The 19,489-nt window shown below is 46.2% G+C and overlaps 1 protein-coding gene across 5 annotated transcripts in view; it reads right to left on the bottom strand.

Annotated features, from left to right (window-relative positions):
* LOC119964448 (glycogen debranching enzyme-like) overlaps positions 1-19,489 on the bottom strand; it is a 140,261-nt gene that overhangs the window by 3,653 nt on the left and 117,119 nt on the right. For all 5 annotated transcript variants that reach the window (XM_038793948.1, XM_038793949.1, XM_038793945.1 and 2 more), the window contains one exon: positions 10,763-10,974. In XM_038793948.1, the coding sequence (XP_038649876.1) occupies positions 10,763-10,974 (212 nt within the window). The remainder of the gene's footprint in view (positions 1-10,762; positions 10,975-19,489) is intronic.

Here is a 19,489-nt window from a genome sequence, read left to right as displayed (position 1 = left end):
GTTTTATTGCTGTAGTTAAAGTTTCATTTAAACCTTCAAGTCATTTTCGATAATTCAGGTGGATGAGAGGCAAAAGATTGCCCCATCAATTGCATAACACCGTCAAGGATACCAAGATCAGGAATTTGCAATGAAACCCATATGTGATCACTGATCACCAATCAATTATGCAATTCTGATGTCAGGCCAATCTTCAACAACAATTAATAATAACAATGAGGAAACACTAAGAACGATTGTATGTACACAAGAACTGCATGATCTGTAAATATTGGATGCAAAGTTTTACTGTGTATAATAGAAAATGCCAATAAAAATATTCCAGAAAAAGAACTTAACAGCACCCAAACACACACATGAATTTTCTCCAGCCCAGTTGTCTTCAGATGTCTCGTGATGGCTGCACACAAGGGGGCTGCAATAAGGTTTAATTCTCAGGAGGCTTTGCCAAGAGGAGTGTGCCAACACCGGGATGTCCTCTACCTCAGGGATGGCTCCAGGACAAGCATACCAACCTTACCTCACCAGTCTGGAAGGCGTTTGCAAGGGAGGCCAACTCAGCCATTGGGTCAATGAGCCGTGTAGTGCAGAAAACGCCCTTCAGCCCATTGAGTCTGCACCGACAATAACTACCCTAAAGCTCATGCAAATCCCACTTATTAGCATTTATCCCAGATCTTTGAATGTGATGGTGTTTCAAGTGCTTATCCAAGTGTTTTTAAAGGTTGTGAGGTTTCCAGCCTTCACTACCTTCTCAGGCAGTGCATTCCAGATGCTCACTACTCTCGAGTGAAAATTATTCCTTTCAAATCCCTCGGAATCTCCTGCCCCTCACCGTAAAACTATGCCCCCACGTGATTGACCCCTCAACCAAGGGGGACAGCTGCTTCCTATTTACCCTGCCAAAATCCCACATAATCATATAGATCTCAATCATATACCCCCTCAATCTTCTCTGCACTAAAGAAAAAAATTGGCCTCTCCAAATTTGAGCCCTTTACGAGTTGATCATATGCTGACAGTCACAACAAAGGACATATAATCTTGCATACAGCCTGTTCATGAACTGAACTGATCCCTCTCTTACAGACACTAGCAGGTTCATGTACACAAGCAGGGCCAACGTAAGTGTAAGCCCACCTCAGACGGAGGAGACATCAGAAGAAAATCCGTCTCTGCGTTTACCTGTACTCTCCAGCGGCACTGAGACACATACTTCAGTGACTCATAGCTGCAGTTTAGACATCGCCACAGCTGTCAAAGACAGTGACATCCTAGATCTCTGGCACTGAGCATTACTGGGGATCAAGCATCTGCTGCTCATACCCTATGTGAACCTCACCCCTCCCCATTTTGGGGCTGTCTGCACAGTCACATACAGAGAGCCCTCTCCATTTATTTACATTTTCCCCATTTAGAGGCTGCAGATACCATAACCATGATATGCAACCTAGTATCAAGCCAGAAGGCCATCACCATTAAACTGTGCTTTCATCAAATTCAACATAGACCTTGCCCCTTCCTACAAATCACTATGTGAATGCCAGACCAGAGACTATGACTGCAACAGTGTCGCTTCTCCACACTATCCATGTGTCTGTACAACCCATCTCTCGTGCCACATTAACACAAGCTGCCCCCCCCTTTCATAGTCCAGTGTCACATGCATCCCATCCCACTACCATTCATAGTTAGATTCCCATTCATCTTCTTGTATGTCTGCATTCTAGGCTGCCACTTCGGGCTCCAACTTCCCCACTCTCAATCTCCCCACAGGCCATCATCATTCACCTACTGCTCACCAGCCCTCTACCATTCCCCATTTCTCCCCATGTGGCCCCCTTCCCATGTGTCCGTCCTCACCCCCCACCTTCCCAACGGACCCATGGTCACAATGCTGATCACTTAACCTCCCAGAGTGATGCGCAGTGATGTCCTACCAGAATATGGAGGGATAGATCAAATCTGTACCCTACCCGAGAATCACAACATTTTTACAGTGCAGATGGAGGCCCTTCGGCCCATTGGATCTGCATCACTTTTCAAATGAGCATTATTGCCTTTCTGCTGCCTTTTCCCCGTACCCCTGCATATTGTTTCTATTTACATAATCATCTAATGTCTTCTTGAATGCCTCGATTGAACCTGCCTCCGCCATATTTCCAGGCACTGCATTCCAGAATTTCTGCGAATAAAAAAGTTTTTCTCACATCACATTTGTTTCTTTTACAAATCACTGAAAATCCTCTTGTCCTCGATCCTTTTACAGCAGGAAGAGATTTTCCCAATTGACTCTGTCAATTGACAGAGAACCTGGTGGAGTGGTGTAATAACAACCTCACCCGCAATGCCAGCAAAACTGGTCATTGACTTCAGGAAGCAAAGTACTGTACACATCCCTATCAGCATCAACGGGGCCGAGGTGGAGATGGTTAGTAGTTTCAAATTCCTAGGGGTGCACATCACCAAAAATCTGTCCTGGTTCACTCACGTCGACGCTATCACCAAGAAAGCACAACAGCGCCTATACTTCCTCAGGAAATACGGCATGTCCACATTAACCCTTACCAACTTTTACAGATGCACCATAGAAAGCATCCTATCGGGCTGCATCACAGCCTGGTATGGCAACTGCGCGGCCCAGGACCGCAAGGAACTTCAGAGAGTCGCGAATACCGCCCAGTCCATCACACAAACCTGCCTCCCATCCATGGACTCCATCTACACCTCCCGCTGCCTGGGGAAAGCGGGCAGCATAATCAAGGATCCCTCTCACCCGGCTTACTCACTTTTCCAACTTCTTCCATCGGGCAGGAGATTCAGAAGTCTGAGAACACGCACAAACAGACTCAAAAACAGCTTCTTCCCCACTGTCACCAGACTCCTAAATTACCCTCTTATTGACTGACCTCATTAACACTACACCCTGTATGCTTCATCCGATGCCAATGCTTATGTAGTTACATTGTATATCTTGTGTTGCCCTATTATGTATTTTCTTGAATTTTGTTTAATTCCCTTTTCTTCCCATGTACTTAATGATCTGTTGAGCTGCTTGCAGAAAAATACTTTTCACTGTACCTCGGTGCACGTGACAATAAACAATCCAATCCAATCCAATCCAGCCTCATGATTTTGCGCACCTCAAATCTCCTCTTAGCTTTCTTCTCTCCGAAAGAAACAGCCCCAACCTCTCCAATCTATTCGCAAAATTAAAGTTTCTCATCCCTGGAACCATTCTTGTAAACCTCTTCTGCACTCTTTCCAATGTGTTCATATTCTTCCGATAGTGTGACATCCAGAACCGTTCATAACCCTCCGGCTGAGGTCTAATTGTATCCTGGATAAGTTCAGCATATCTACTCTATGCCCCTTATTAATAAAGTCCAGAATACTATATACTTTATTAGCTGCTCTCTCCATCTGTCCTGCCTCGCTCAATGATCTATGCAAATATAGGCCCGGGGCCCACTTACAAATTGCACTCCTCATTTAATATTGTCTCTCCATGTTCTTCAAAAATGCACCACCTCACACTTGTCTGCATTGAACTTCATCTGCCAACTGTCTGCCCATTCCATCAACTTGTCAATCTCATTTTTAAAGTTTTATACTGTTCTTGGAGTTTACAATGCTTCAACGTTGTGTCATCCGCAAAGTTTGAAATTGTCCCCTGCACTCTAAGTTCTAGACATTATATATCAGGAAAAGCAAGGGTCCCAATACTGACCCCTGGGGAACCTACAAATCTTCTATCCTGATAAATATACATTGACCATTACTCTCTGCCACCCTGTGTTGCTACTGTCTCTTTTCTTCCATGAGCTATAACATTTCTGAAACCAAAAAGAAAATGCTGGACAATCTCAGCAGGGCTGGCAGCATCTGGAGGGAGAGAAAAGAGCTAAAGTTTTGAGTCCAGATGAGCCTTTTGTGTGGTTGACTTCTGAAAGTCCATGTACACCACATCAACAGCATTACCCTCATCGACCCTTTCTGTTACCTCTTCAAACAACTCCAGCAAGTTAGCAAAACATACGATCAGCCCACATTTTTCCATGCGACTACTAATTCAATTCCAAATAATTATTTCCAGAAGCGTCCCAACACGCAAGATAAACTGACTGGTCTGTAGTTACTGTGCTTATCCTTGCAATCACTTTTCAAGAAGGGGGTAATGTCTACAATTCATCAATCCTCTGGTAGCCCCCCCCCCCACCCCCCCACCAAACTAAGTTTAGAGAAGAATTGAAGATTATGGCCAGCACCCCTGCAATTTCCACTGCCACTTCCTTCAATATTCTTTGATGCATCTATTCCGGTCCCAGTGCCTTGTGAACTTTAAGTAACAACAATTTATCCAACACTTCCTCTTCGTCAATTTTGAACCCTTCTAGAAACAAGGGGCTGGATTCTCAGATTTTGAGGCTATGTCCAGTGCATGTGTCTAGTATTACGACCAAAACGTTGCCGCTGCCCCACACTGATGCTCCTCCCAGTGGGGGGCTAGCAGCCGTGCCACGTAGCCGGCTTTCCCTGCAGATACAGCCGGAGAATTGCCGGGTTCGTGGGCGCGCATGCCGGCGACCTGCAGCAGTCATGCCATACAACATGGCGCAAGGCCGTGCGTGGACCTGGCCTGCCAGATAGTGCCCCCCTGTAATCCTCCCCGCCACCCCCCACCAGTTCTCCCCCCCCCCCCCCCCCCCCCCCCCCCCAGCCCCTGCCTTCATGTGTAAATTCCCTTTGCTACGATTCCAGTTGATGCTATAACTCAGAGGTGGGCAACCTGCGGCCTGGGGTCCCCAAGTGGCCCACAGGACATTTTGTTGACTGTTGCCCATGCGCAGGGTTGACACATTGTTGATTTACATTGGAGTAGATTTTTCCTATAGGTATGACTAAGTGATACACACATAAAACAAGGACAAATTAAGTGAGGTGTGTGCTGATTTCTCACTATATTGACTGTGAGAGCTGTGGGCTCCCTCTGGTGTCCAAAATGAAAATATTTATTTTATTTTAATCGTTTGATGTGGATGAAAGTTCTATTGACATAAAAATTATTAAGCCTTTTCGATAGCTAATTATGAAATATTCGGCGTTTACTAAATATTTAATCTTAGTTAATTAGTGAACAAGCCTGATTTCAATCTTGCGGACAACTGAGATGAAAGCGAGCCACTTATGTGGCCCACCCATTAGCCTAGGTTGCCCATCACTGTTAGAACTGGAACCCTGGCTCAAAAGACCTGAACATTTATTTATTTATTTAATAAAATGTGGAGGAACAGTGTCACAGGACCACTAGTTAGTTTTAATTTGAACAAGGAAAAATCATATCGACACAGATTTGAAGCTTAACATGGATTACAAAGTACATTTTAAGCTACAATGGTCTCATTAATTGCTTTTCCAATTAAGGGGCAAGTTAGCGTGGCTAATCCACCTACCCTGCACAATTTTACAAAGGTAGGGGAGTCTAAAACTAGAGAGCATAGTTTTAAGGTGAGAGGGGGTAGATACAAAAGTGTCCAGAGGGGTACTTTTTTCCACATCGAGAGTGGTGAGTGTCTGGGATGGGCTGCCAGAGGCAGTAGTAGAGGCGGGTACAATTTATCTTTTAAAAAGCATTTAGACAGTTATATGGGAAAGATGGGTGTAGAGGGAAATGGGCCAAATGCGGGTAATTGGGATTAGCTTAGAGGTAAAAACTGGGCGTCTTGGACAAACTGGGCCAAAGGGCCTGTTTTCATGCTGCAGACCTCTATGACTCTACCTTTGGGTTGTGGGGGTGAGACCCGCACAGACAGGGGGAGAATGTGCAACTCCATACAGACAGTGACCCGGGACCGAGATAGAATCTGTGAGGCAGCAGTGCTAAACACTGCACCACTGTGCCGCCCAAAAAGTCCCTTTTAAGCACACAAGATGACTGTGGTCGAATACATGCACTTTGATCTGAACCCAAGTTAGTGTCTGTGTCTTTCTCCTCAGGATCCCCCCCAGATAATTGTCACCTGAGAGTTTCCAAACTCCACTCTCAAAAAAATAAGCTTCAAAATCTTCCCTCATAATAATAATTTCCCTTGGCGGTTTGCATTCTGAAATCCAGTTAAGGTTTTACAAATGGCACTTTCAAACAATGCTTCTGCCCCATGTTTAACAGCAAATCCAGTTCAGGATTTCCCACCATTCCTTTTAAGATTTCTTTGTCTTACAGGCTTCCACACAAACTGAGGTCCAGCCACCGATTTCCATAAGTTATTTTAACTCAAGTTCCATAGACTATAATAAAACCTCACAAATCTGAAAAACATTTTAGATGTCTTACTGGCGTCTCAGCCTTACTTTCGACTCTGTCTGTCTTCACTGAGCAATGAATGAAAATGAATGAAAATCACTTATTGTCACAAGTAGGCTTCAAATGAAGTTACTGTGAAAAGCCACATTCCGGCACCTGTTCGGGGAGGCTGACACGGGAATTGAACCCACGCTGCTGGCCTTGGTCTGCTTTACAAGCCAGCTATTTAGCTCACTGTGCCAAACCAGCCCCTGGAACTCAACTGTTCTGGAATCTTCAACCTCAACCTTATTGGAAACGTAATTTCACTTCTCTAGTTTCCTTAATTAACTGTTCATTACTCCATGGTATTTTTTTTTCTTATAGAAAGGGGGAGAGATGTTCCCTCTCAAGCCTTCTCAACCTTCTGGCAGAGCTGCGAGAGCAGCCTTCGCACTCTCTACATATCTCCAACTGCTCCCAAAGTATTTAAACTAAAACTTTATAACCTTACAAAGACCATCAGTTACTAAGCAACAGCTAAATGGTTATACCTTTTTATTTATTTTTCCCAATGCAGCCCTCTCCAAGCACAAAAGAAACCCAGATGGAACTTAATCAACTCCCACACACAAAAACAGCATGAATCTAACTCCCAAGTTTTAGCATTCCATTAAATTAAACCCACTTAAAACTATGCCTTACTTCTGTTTACCGTTACAAATATAAATCCCTTAAAACTACTTCCGTTTTCCTTACACCTTTTATAAGCCCCTAATCGGCATGACTTCTCATTTTACTATTTACATGCCTCAAGAAGAATTTGGGATTCCCTTTTTAGGTTGGTTGCCAGTCTTTTCTTATAATCCTTCTTGGATTCTCTTATTTGCTTTTTCACCTCCCTTCTGAAATTTCTGCATCCCTCTAGGTTTGCAATTGTACTTTCCAGCTGACACCTGTTATAACCACACTACTTCTTCTTTATCTTAATTTCTATCTCTTTTCTCATCCGGGGGTCTGTTGATTTGTTTGCTCTGTCTTTTCCTTTTGAGGAACAATACCTTGACCGTTCCTGAAACATTTCTGTTTTGAAGGTAACCCATTATTCAGCTCCAGTTTCCCCCCACCAACCTTTCATCCCAGTCTATCCGGCCCAACATTGTTTTGGCCCCATTGAAGTCAATTCTCTTCCAGTTGATTATTCCTACTCTGGATTGCCCATTGTTCTTTTTTATCAACATCCTAAACCGTACGATACAATGATCACTGTCGCCTAAATGTTTCCTCACTGACACTTGGCCCACCTCATTTCCAAGAACCAGGCGCAACATTGCATCCCGTCTATTACAGAAAGTTTTCCTGAACACAATCTAGGGATATTTCCCCCATTAACACTACTCTATAATGTTTGCATCTCCCCATAATTTCCCTGCAGATTTGTTCCTTCATATCCTTCCCACTAGCTGGTGGCTTACAGATTCCAACAAGCACTGTACTTACACCCTTTCTGTTCCCTATTCCAAATTGATTCTGTCCTTGAACCCTCTGGGACATAGTCTTTCTTCAGCACTGCGATGCTCACCTCAAACAATGTCACCACCCCGCCTATGGGCAGTACGGTAGCACTGTGGTTAGCACTGCTACTTCACAGCTCCAAGAGCTCAGGTTCGATTTCCGGCTTGGGTCACTGTCTGTGCGAAGTCTGCACGCTCTCCCAGTGTCTGTGTGGGTTTCCTCCGGGTGCTCCGGTTTCCTCCCAGAGACCAAAGATGTGCGGGTTAGGTGGGTTGGCCATTCTAAATTGCCCTTTAGTGTCCCAAAAAAAATATGTTAGGTGGGGTTACGAGGCTAGGATGGAGGTGTGGGCTTAAGGGGGGTGCTCTTTCCAAGGGCCAGTGCAGACTCGGTGGGCACTGTAGATTCTATGATTCTACTATATTTTCTAAACACTTTGTATCAAGGAATATTTAACAGACAGTCCTGCCCTTCCTTTAGACAGGTCTCTGTTATCGCCACCTCATATGTCCACACTGCAACCTGGGTCTGCAACTCCCCAGTCTTATTTACTATACTCTGTGCATTTACATACATGCACAGTTAGCCGGATTTGGACGACATTACTTTCTCACTCACTTTGACTCCACCTATTAATTTATTATTTACTATAGTGTTATCTAATACTCAAGTATTTTGTGCGCCCTGGTATTCCTGTCTAATATTTCACCTTAGACCATAAGACATAGGAGTCGAATTAGGCCACTCGGCCCATCGTTCTGCTCCGCCATTCAATCATGGCTAATATTTTCTCATCACCTTTCTCCTGCCTTCTCTCCATTACCCCATATCCCCTTATTAATCAAGAATCTATCTATCTATCTCTGTCTTAAAGACATTCAGTGATTTGACCTTCACAGCCTTCTGTGGCAAAGAGTTCTACAGATTCACCATCCTCCTCAACTCTGCTTTAAAGAATCGTCCCTTTAATCTGAAATGCTGTCCTCCGGTTCATGTTTTTCCTACAAGTGGAAACATCCTCTCCACGTCCACTCTATCCAGGCCTCGCAGTATCCTATAAGTTTCAATAAGATACCCCCTCATCCTTCTGAACTCCAACGAGTACAGATCCAGATTCCTCAAACGTTCCTCATACGACAAGTTCTTCATTCCAGGGATCATTCTTGTGAACCTCCTCTGGACCCTTTCAAAGGCCAGCACATCCTTCTTTAGGTTAGAACATAGAACAGTACAGCACAGAACAGGCCCTTCGGCCCTCGATGTTGTGCCGAGCAATGATCACCCTACTTAAACCCACGTAACCCGTATACCCGTAACCCAACAATCCCCCCATTAACCTTACACTACGGGCAATTTAGCATGGCCAATCCACCTAACCCGCACATCTTTGGACTGTGGGAGGAAACCGGAGCACCCGGAGGAAACCCACGCACACACGGGGAGGACGTGCAGACTCCACACAGACAGTGACCCAGCCGGGAATCGAACCTGGGACCCTGGAGCTGTGAAGCATTGATGCTAACCACCATGCTACCGTGAGGCCCCTAGGTACGGAGCTCAAAACTGCTCACAATACTCCAAATGGGGTCTGACCAGAGCCTTATACAGCCTCAGAAGTACATCCCTGTTCTTGTATTCTAGCCCTCTTGACATGAATGCTAACATTGGATTTGTCTTGGTTTCCACACTCCCGCCGAGTTAGCTTAAAGCTGCCCAGCAGTACCATCAAACCATCCTGCAAGGAACTCGGTCCAAGCTCTGTTCAGCTGTAAATGGGTCCAGCTTCTGCAGGTGCCATATCCCCAGAGCCAGTGCCAATGCTCCAAGAATCTAAATCCCTTCGTCCTGTACCATCTGTCCAGCCACGTTTATCTACCTTGTCGTACTATTTATGTATTCAGTAGCATGTGACACTGGGAATAATCCAGAGATATTACATTTGAGGTTCTGTTTGCTAATTTTCTCCATAGCTTCCCAAATTCTGAAACAGTATCACATCCCCTTCCTACCCAAGTCATTGACACCAATGTGGATCATGACCTCTGGCTGTTCACTCTACCCCAGAGAAATATTCTACAGCCACATGGTGACATCCTTGAGCCTTGAACCAGAGAGATAACATACCATCCTGAAGTTAAGTCTACGGCGCAGAAACGCCCGTCTGTTCCCCCAACTAACGAATTCGCTATCAGTGTTGTTCTTCCTTTCTCATTCCTCCAGTGTGGCATTACACTGCTTTCACTAAGAAATGATGTGGAGATGCCGGTGTTGGACTGGCATGGGCACAGTGAGAAGTTTTGAATCACCAGCTTTCGGAGCGCAGCTCCTTCATTCATCAAGTGATAAAGGAGCTGTACTCCGAAAGCTAGTGACTCGAAACAAACATGTTGGACTTTAACCTGGTGTTGTATCACTAAGAAACTGAAACAGCGTTGTTGCAGTTAGGCTCACAACTAAGTCACAAGTGAAGTCAGGGGTGACACACGCACACCATCCATTTCCAAACATGTTTCATCATGCTGGTCTGAATTCCCGTTGGCATGATGCAAGCTGCATAATTCGTAAGCATTCATGACGTAGAATTCCCAACACAGATCAGTGGGTTGGTTACCTGACCCACCATGAAAGCGGCAAAGGGAAAATTCCAAACTTTTCCCACTGACAGGAATCAGATTTTTGGCCTCTCCATATTTTTCGGTCTGATCCGCCATGAAACCTGCCGCCAGCTCAATATTTCAGGTCAAGCAACTTTAGCTCTCCTACTTGAAACATTAACTTTTTTCTCTCGCTACAGATGCTGTCGGACCTACTGAGTATACCCAGCATTTTCTGCACTTATTTCAGATTTCCAGCATCTGCAGAATTTTGCTTTTAAATGGTGGCATCCTTATTGACAAGTTTGTTCCTTTATAAAAGTGTCCCATATAAGCAGTAATATTTATTTTGGCAAATCCGACTACTTACCACAACCATAGCTATAGGGAAGTTTGGCCTCAGCTGATAGTCACACCATGGACTGGAAGCACCGCAGCTGTCCTTATAAATGTTCCTTTTGTGGACCAGGTGGGGAAATCTTTCAAAGGGATCATCTGGATCTTCGGAAACGAAGAAGTTCTTCTCAAAGTTCTGGGATATTTTCGCGTCCCACTCCTCATATGTAACCAATACTTCTGTTCCTGTGTAGCATATAATTCACCATACCATTTTGCGGGTTTAGAAACATAAAAAGTCAGGTTGCAAATGGAGCTTGCATCACATTTTTTGTTCTAAAAATAAATTTTAGAGTATCCAATTTTTTTTTCCAATTAAGGGGCAATTTACCATGGCCAATCCACCTAACCTGCACATCTTTGGTGAAACCCACGCAGACATGTGGAGAATGTGCAAACTCCACAAAGACAGTGACCCAGGGCCGGAATTCGAACCCGGGCCCTCGGCACCGTAGTCAGCAGTGCTAACCATTGTGCCACGTGCCGCCCTGAAGCTTGCATCACATGACTAACATTTTGACTATGAGAGACTAACCAAAATGATTACTCATGAATGACAATTAAATCTCTTGCGGAATGAAATGATGGTGCTGCTGCAAACCTTTGATTATGATCCAGCAGAGGGCAGCAGAGCAAAGCCACTGATCAGCTGTTCTGGGGGAATTTGCATACGTGCAGTGCAGTCAGCCTAAGTTGAAGGTGAACCGGCGAAGGAGACCCAAGGAGTTTGAGTGAAAGCAAGCATCCAGCAGAGGGCAGCAGAGCAAAGCTACTGATCAGCTGTTCTGGGGGAATTTGCATACGTGCAGTGCAGTCAGCCTAAGTTGAAGGTGAACCGGCGAAGGAGACCTAAGGAGTTTGAGTGAAAGCAAACATCCAGCAGAGGGCAGCAGAGCAAAGCTACTGATCAGCTGTTCTGGGGGAATTTGCATACGTGCAGTGCAGTCAGCCTAAGTTGAAGGTGAACCGGCGAAGGAGGCCCAAGGAGTTTGAGTGAAAGCAAGCATCCAGCAGAGGGCAGCAGAGCAAAGCTACTGATCAGCTGTTCTGGGGGAATTTGCATACGTGCAGTGCGGTCAGCCTAAGTTGAAGGTGGTTTGTGGAAGGGTTGTTGGCAAGTGACAGTTAAACCTGAAACACTTCGTGAGTGTTTCCCACCCTACCTCCTCCTCTAACCAACCCCCCCACCCCACGGTGGTTGGGAAGCGGGAGCAGGGGCCTGTCGTGAAGGTGAGTGAGTGCCTTTAAATTTGCTTAACTTTCAGCGGGAGCAGGGTTTGAGGTAATATCAGGTAAGCTCTTCCTTTCTTTTTCTTGTTTTTTTTTAAATCTAGAGGTGATGTCAGGGAAGGCAGTACAATGCTCCTCCTGCAGAATGTTTGAGGTGAGGGACTCCGTCAGTGTCCCTGCTGATTTCATCTGTGGGAAGTGCACCCAACTCCAGCTCCTCAAAAACCGTGTTAGGGACCTGGAGCTTGAGCTGGATGAACTTCGGATCATTCGGGAGGCAGAGGGGGTCATAGATAGGAGCTTCAGGGAAGTAGTTACACCAAAGACTGGAGATAGATGGATAACTGGAAGAGGGACTGGGAAGAAGCAGTCAGTGCAGGGACCCCCTGCGGTCGTTCCCCTGAGTAACAAGTATACCGTTTTGGATACTTGTGGGGGGGACGACTTACCAGGGGTAAGCCATGGGGTACGGGCCTCTGGCACGGAGTCTGTCCCTGTTGCTCAGAAGGGAAGGGGGCAAAGGAGTAGAACATTAGTAATTGGGGACTCAATAGTCAGGGGCACAGATAGGAGATTTTGTGGGAGCGAGAGAGACTCACGTTTGGTATGTTGCCTCCCAGGTGCAAGGGTAAGTGATGTCTCGGATCGTGTTTTCCGGGTCCTTAAGGGGGAGGGGGAGCAGCCCCAAGTCGTAGTCCACATTGGCACTAACGACATAGGTAGGAAAGGGGACACGGATGTCAGGCAGGCCTTTAGGGAGCTAGGATGGAAGCTCAGAGTGAGAACAAACAGAGTTGTTATCTCTGGGTTGTTGCCCGTGCCACGTGATAGGGAGATGAGGAATAGGGAGAGAGAGCAATTAAACACGTGGCTACAGGGATGGTGCAGGCGGGAGGGATTCAGATTTCTGGATAACTGGGGCTCTTTCTGGGGAAGGTGGGACCTCTATAGACAGGATGGTCTACATCTGAACCTGAGGGGCACCAATATCCTGGGGGGGAGATTTGTTAGTGCTCTTTGGGGGGGTTTAAACTAATTCAGCAGGGGCATGGGAACGTGGATTGTAGTTTTTGGGTACGGGAGATTGAGAGTATAGAGGTCAGGAGCACAGATTTGACGTCGCAGGAGGGTGCCAGTGTTCAGGTAGGTGGTTTGAAGTGTGTCTACTTCAATGCCAGGAGTATACGAAATAAGGTAGGGGAACTGGCAGCATGGGTTGGTACCTGGGACTTCGACGTTGTGGCCATTTCAGAGACATGGATAGAGCAGGGACAGAAATGGTTGTTGCAGGTTCCGGGGTTTAGGTGTTTTAGTAAGCTCAGAGAAGGGGGCAAAAGAGGGGGAGGTGTGGCGCTGCTAGTCAAGGACAGTATTACGGTGGCGGAAAGGATGCTAGATGGGGACTCTTCTTCTGAGGTAGTATGGGCTGAGGTTAGAAACAGGAAAGGAGAGGTCACCCTGTTGGGAGTTTTCTATAGGCCACCTAATAGTTCTAGGGATGTAGAGGAAAGGATGGCGAAGATGATTCTGGAAAAGAGCGAAAGTAACAGGGTAGTTGTTATGGGAGACTTTAACTTTCCAAATATTGACTGGAAAAGATATAGTTCGAGTACATTAGATGGGTCATTCTTTGTACAATGTGTGCAGGAGGGTTTCCTGGCACAATATGTTGACAGGCCAACAAGAGGCGAGGCCACATTGGATTTGGTTTTGGGTAATGAACCAGGCCAGGTGTTAGATCTGGAGGTAGGTGAGCACTTTGGAAACAGTGACCACAATTCGGTGACCTTTACGTTAGTGATGGAAAGGGATAAATATACCCCGCAGGGCAAGAGTTATAGCTGGGGGAAGGGCAATTATGATGCCATTAGACATGACTTAGGAGGTGTTGGTTGGAGAAGTAGGCTGCAAGGGTTGGGCACACTGGATATGTGGAGCTTGTTCAAGGAACAGCTATTGCATGTTCTTGATAAGTACGTACCAGTCAGGCAGGGAGGAAGGGGTCGAGCGAGGGAACCGTGGTTCACCAAAGAAGTGGAATCTCTTGTTAAGAGGAAGAAGGAGGCCTATGTGAAGATGAGGCATGTAGTTTCAGTTTGGGCGCTTGATAGTTACAAGGAAGCGAGGAAGGATCTAAAGAGAGAGCTGAGACGAGCAAGGAGGGGACATGAGAAGTCTTTGGCAGGTAGGATCAAGGAAAACCCAAAAGCTTTCTATAGGTATGTCAGGAATAAAAGAATGACTAGGGTAAGAGTAGGGCCAGTCAAGGACAGTGGTGGGAAGTTGTGTGTGGAGGCTGAGGAGATAAGCGAGATACTAAATGAATACTTTTCGTCAGTATTCACTCAAGAAAAAGATAATATTGTGGAGGAGAATGCTGAGACCCAGGCTATTAGAATAGATGGCATTGAGGTGCGTAGGGAAGAAGTGTTGGCAATTCTGGACAAGGTGAAAATAGATACGTCCCCGGGGCCGGATGGGATTTATCCTAGGATTCTCTGGGAAGCCAGGGAAGAGATTGCTGAGCCTTTGGCTTTGATTTTTAGGTCATAATTGGCTACAGGAATAGTGCCAGAGGACTGGAGGATAGCAAATGTGGTCCCTTTGTTCAAGAAGGGGAGTAGAGATAACCCCGGTAACTATAGGCCGGTGAGTCTAACGTCTGTGGTGGGTAAGGTCTTGGAGAGGATTATAAAAGATACGATTTATAATCATCTAGATAGGAATAATATGATTAGGGATAGTCAGCATGGTTTTGTGAAGGGTAGATCATGCCTCACAAACCTTATCGAGTTCTTTGAGAAGGTGATTGAACAGGCAGACGAGGGTAGAGCAGTTGATGTGGTGTATATGGATTTCAGTAAAGCATTTGATAAGGTTCCCCACGGTCGGCTATTGCAGAAAATATGGAGGCTGGGGATTGAGGGTGATTTAGAGATGTGGATCAGAAATTGGCTAGTTGAAAGAAGACAGAGAGTGGTAGTTGATGGGAAATGTTCAGAATGGAGTTCAGTTACGAGTGGCGTACCACAAGGATCTGTTCTGGGGCCGTTGCTGTTTGTCATTTTTATAAATGACCTAGAGGAGGGCGCAGAAGGATGGGTGAGTAAATTTGCAGACGACACTAAAGTCGGTGGAGTTGTAGACAGTGCGGAAGGATGTTGCAGGTTACAGAGGGACATAGATAAGCTGCAGAGCTGGGCTGAGAGGTGGCAAATGGAGTTTAATGTGGAGAAGTGTGAGGTGATTCACTTTGGAAAGAATAACAGGAATGCGGAATATTTGGCTAATGGTAAAATTCTTGGTAGTGTGGATGAGCAGAGGGATCTCGGTGTCCATGTACATAGATCCCTGAAAGTTGCCACCCAGGTTGATAGGGTTGTGAAGAAGGCCTATGGTGTGTTGGCCTTTATTGGTAGAGGGATTGAGTTCCGGAGCCATGAGGTCATGTTGCAGTTGTACGGCCGCATTTGGAGTATTGCGTACAGTTCTGGTCGCCTCATTATAGGAAGGACGTGGAAGCTTTGGAACGGGTGCAGAGGAGATTTACCAGGATGTTGCCTGGTATGGAGGGAAAATCTTATGAGGAAAAGCTGATGGACTTGAGGTTGTTTTCGTTAGAGAGAAGAAGGTTAAGAGGTAACTTAATAGAGGCATACAAAATGATCAGAGGGTTAGATACGGTGGACAGCGAGAGCCTTCTCCCGCGGATGGGGGTGGCTAGCACGAGGGGACATAGCCTTAAATTGAGGGGTAATAGATATAGGAGAGAGGTCAGAGGTGGGTTTTTTACGCAAAGAGTGGTGAGGCCGTGGAATGCCCTACCTGCAACAGTAGTGAACTCGCCAACATTGAGGGCATTTAAAAGTTTATTGGATAAGCATATGGATGATAAGGGCATAGTGTAGGTTAGATGGCCTTTAGTTTTTTTCCATGTCGGTGCAACATCGAGGGCCGAAGGGCCTGTACTGCGCTGTATCGTTCTATGTTCTATGATGCTTAACTAGGTTTGGCCAACATCAAAGTTGAATGGGTGCTAATTTAATTGTAAAAGAGGAAGAGGTAATTTTTAAAAAATTGCCTCCCGAGTCAAAAATTGACAGAACAGGCTTTAAACAAAGGTAAATTGTGCGGGATTCATAACGGGCAGATGATTCATTCTGCCATATTACACCTCTGGCAGTAATACGGAAAATTGTCCTTATAATCTTCAGATTGAAATGTTTAATCAATTAAGCATTTTTGCAAGAGATTGCACTCCCTGGAATTTAGAAGTTTAAGGAACAATTTGATCACAGTTATTTAGGGGAACAGAGTAGCTCGATAGAAAATATTTCTGCTGGTTAGAAAGTTTTAAGATGGGGTACATAGCCTAAAAACTAGATCCAGATCTTTCAGGAGTGAGGCTAGGAAACAGGACTATGCAAAAGGCGGTAGAAATCCAGCACCCTCTTCTGCAAACTGTTGATGATGCTTGGCCAATTATTAAATTTAAAGCAGAGATGGATAGATTCTCACCAAAATTATTAGGGACAATGAGAAAAAGGAGGGTATATGGAATTTGATCAAAATCAGGTAGGATTCCCATTGAATGACAAAAACAAATTCATGGGATTGAATGGTCTAATCCTGTTCCTATGCATTCAAATCTCGTCACCAATGGGAGTAAACCCAAGAACACAAGTATTAGGAGCAAGAGTAGGTCATTCAGCCCCTCGAGTCTGTTCCACCATTCAATAAGATCTAATTGTGGTCTCAACTCCACTTCTCCATTTGCCCCCATGATCCTCGACTATTGCTTCACAGAGTCCTGGGTTCGATTCCCACTTGGGTCATGGTCTGTGCAGAGTCTGCACATTCTCCCAGTTGTCTGCATGGGTTTCCTCCGGGTGCTCCGGTTTCTTCCCACAAATCCCGAAACACGTGCTTGTTAGGTAAATTGGACATTCTGAATTCCCCCTCTGTGTACCCGAACAGGTGCCGGAGTGTGGCGACTAGGATTTTCACAGTAACCTCATTGCATTGAAATATAAACTTACTTGTGACAATAATAAACAATTATTATTCTAAAAATGTTATCTAACTTAGGCTTGAATAAATTAAATGGTCCACCCTCCACTGCTCTTTGGTGTCATATTTTGTTTTATAATGTTAATGGACAGCTTGGATTTAGCCAAGGCTACTTACCTTGGTCCAAACAGAGACAAAAGAGCTGAAAAGTGGTGAGGTGAGAGTCACTGCTCTTGACTTTGAGGCAGCATTTGACAGAGGGTGGCATCCGGACCCGGTCCAAACAATGGGAATAAAGGGAGAAAGCCCTGGGAGGTCATAATTTCATAAGATGTAGGGACAGAATTAGGGCCGTTTGGCCCATCGAGTCTGCTCCACTATTCGATCATAGCTGATCTCATCCTGGCCTTAACTCCACTGTTCATAATCCTCCAACCCATTACCAATTTAAAAATCTGTCCAACTCCTCCTTAAATTTACTCTCTATCCCAGCAGTCACCTCACTCTGGGGTAGCGAATTCCTCAGATTCACAACCCTTTGGGAAAAGTAGTTTCTCTTCAACACGGTTTTAAATTTGCTACCTGTTATCCTGAGACTATGACCTTTCATTCTGGAATGCTCCACAAGAGGAAGCATCAGGTCCATGGGCGAAATTCTCCGACCCCATGCAGGGTCGGAGAATCGCCCGGGGCCACCGAAAATCCCGCCCCCGACGTGGCAGAAATTCTCCGCCACCCAGGAATTGGCGAGGGCGGGAACCGCGCCACGTCGAGCGGCGAGCCCCCTGCGGCGATTCTCCGGCCCGCGATGGGCCAAAATCCCGCCACTGGGAGGCCTCTCCCGCCGCCGAGGTTTGAACCACCTCTGGTGGCGGCGGGATCGGCGGCGCGAGCGGGCACCCGGGTGGTCGCGGGGCGATCGGACCCCAGGGGGTGCCCCCGTGGTGGCCAGGCCCGCGATCGGGCCCACTGATCGGTGGGCGGGCCAGTGCCATGGGGGCTCTCTTTCCCTTCCGCTGCCGCCACAGCCCTCACCATGGCGGACGCGGAAGAGAATCCACCAGTGCGCATGCGCCGGTGGTGACGTCAGCGGCAGCTGCCACTGACGTCACCACTGGCGCATGCGGGAACTGGCGAAGGCCTTTTGGCCAGCCCTGGGCGGCAAGGGCCGCTGGTGCCAGTTTTGGCGTGGTGCCAACCGCTCCAGCGTGGGCCTAGCCCCTCAATGTGAGGGCTTGGCCCCCAAAGGTGCGGAGAATTCCGCACCTTTGGGGAGGCGACGCCGGAGTGGTTGGCGCCACTCTGCTACGCCGGGACCCCCCCCGCCCCGCCGGGTAGGGGAGAATCCCGCCCCATGTCCACTTTATCCATACCTTTTAGCATCTTGTATACCTTAATTAGATCGCCCCTCATTCTTCTGAACACTAGAGAGTATAGGCCTAAATTGTTCAATCTCTCTTCATATGACAAACCCCTCATCTCTGGAATCAACCTATTAAACCTCCTCTGAAATGCCTCAAATGTCACTACATCTTTCCTCAAATAAGGGGACCAAAACTGTGCACAGTACTTCAGGTGAGGTCTTACCAATGCTTTGTATAGTTGCAACAATACCTCCTTTCCTTTATACTCTGTTCCTTTAGCTATAAATACCAACATTCTGTAGCCACCTGAGATGGCCACTAACGAACACAAAATGGAAGACTGTAAAGAGTGCAGGGAAAACAGACATGTTAGAGAGCAAACAGCTTGCAGAGCAATTATGTATTGAGACAATTGTAGAAACCGGTTTCCTGACAGCTGCAGAGATCAGGCAGCGCTGTAAATGAGAATCCATTAGCATATTAATGAGGTGATACCGGGCCAGTCCCAGGTACAATGGACACAAATTAAGTATCAATCGATACATTCAATAGCAGACCAGACACGGTGGAGCCAGAGAAGCCCAGGACAATAAGTCCTAAGAACCGCCCCAGCGATCAAGGAACGGCTCTAGGATCGGGGGGTTCAAACCATATCGATTGGGAAGAGGCCCAATCGATCCCCAGCAGGTGAGGGAGCCCGCCCAAAGGGGCGCGGACCCGCTGGGACCTATAATGGTAAATCGCAAAGCCTGCGATACGGCTCGCAGTGGAAACGTTGTTAGGTGTATGTCTGGTCCTAAATTCGTTTTTGAAAAAAAAATGAGGGGAGTCACAGGGTGTGACTTGGCCATTCATTTAAGGGACAATTGGAATGAAAGGACAGATACACTAGCATTACAGATATTAAACTATGTATTGACAGATACTGTGCTTGATCCCATAGCTTTCGAACAGTCGAAGGAGGGATCAGAGCAAGATCAGCCATACGGAAGGAAGAGAAGAAAGAAGACCACGATGGAAGCCTACATGTTTTTTGTTACTGTTGTTGTATTTTTGCGTGCGGACGCAAACCATATTTCCCCCATGACCCCCGCCAT

Source organism: Scyliorhinus canicula, chromosome 4 (assembly GCF_902713615.1).
Source record: "Scyliorhinus canicula chromosome 4, sScyCan1.1, whole genome shotgun sequence".
Lineage (NCBI taxonomy): Eukaryota > Metazoa > Chordata > Chondrichthyes > Carcharhiniformes > Scyliorhinidae > Scyliorhinus > Scyliorhinus canicula.
The sequence above is the reverse complement of the archived record's forward strand: the minus strand, read 5'-3'. Positions and strand labels throughout refer to the sequence as shown.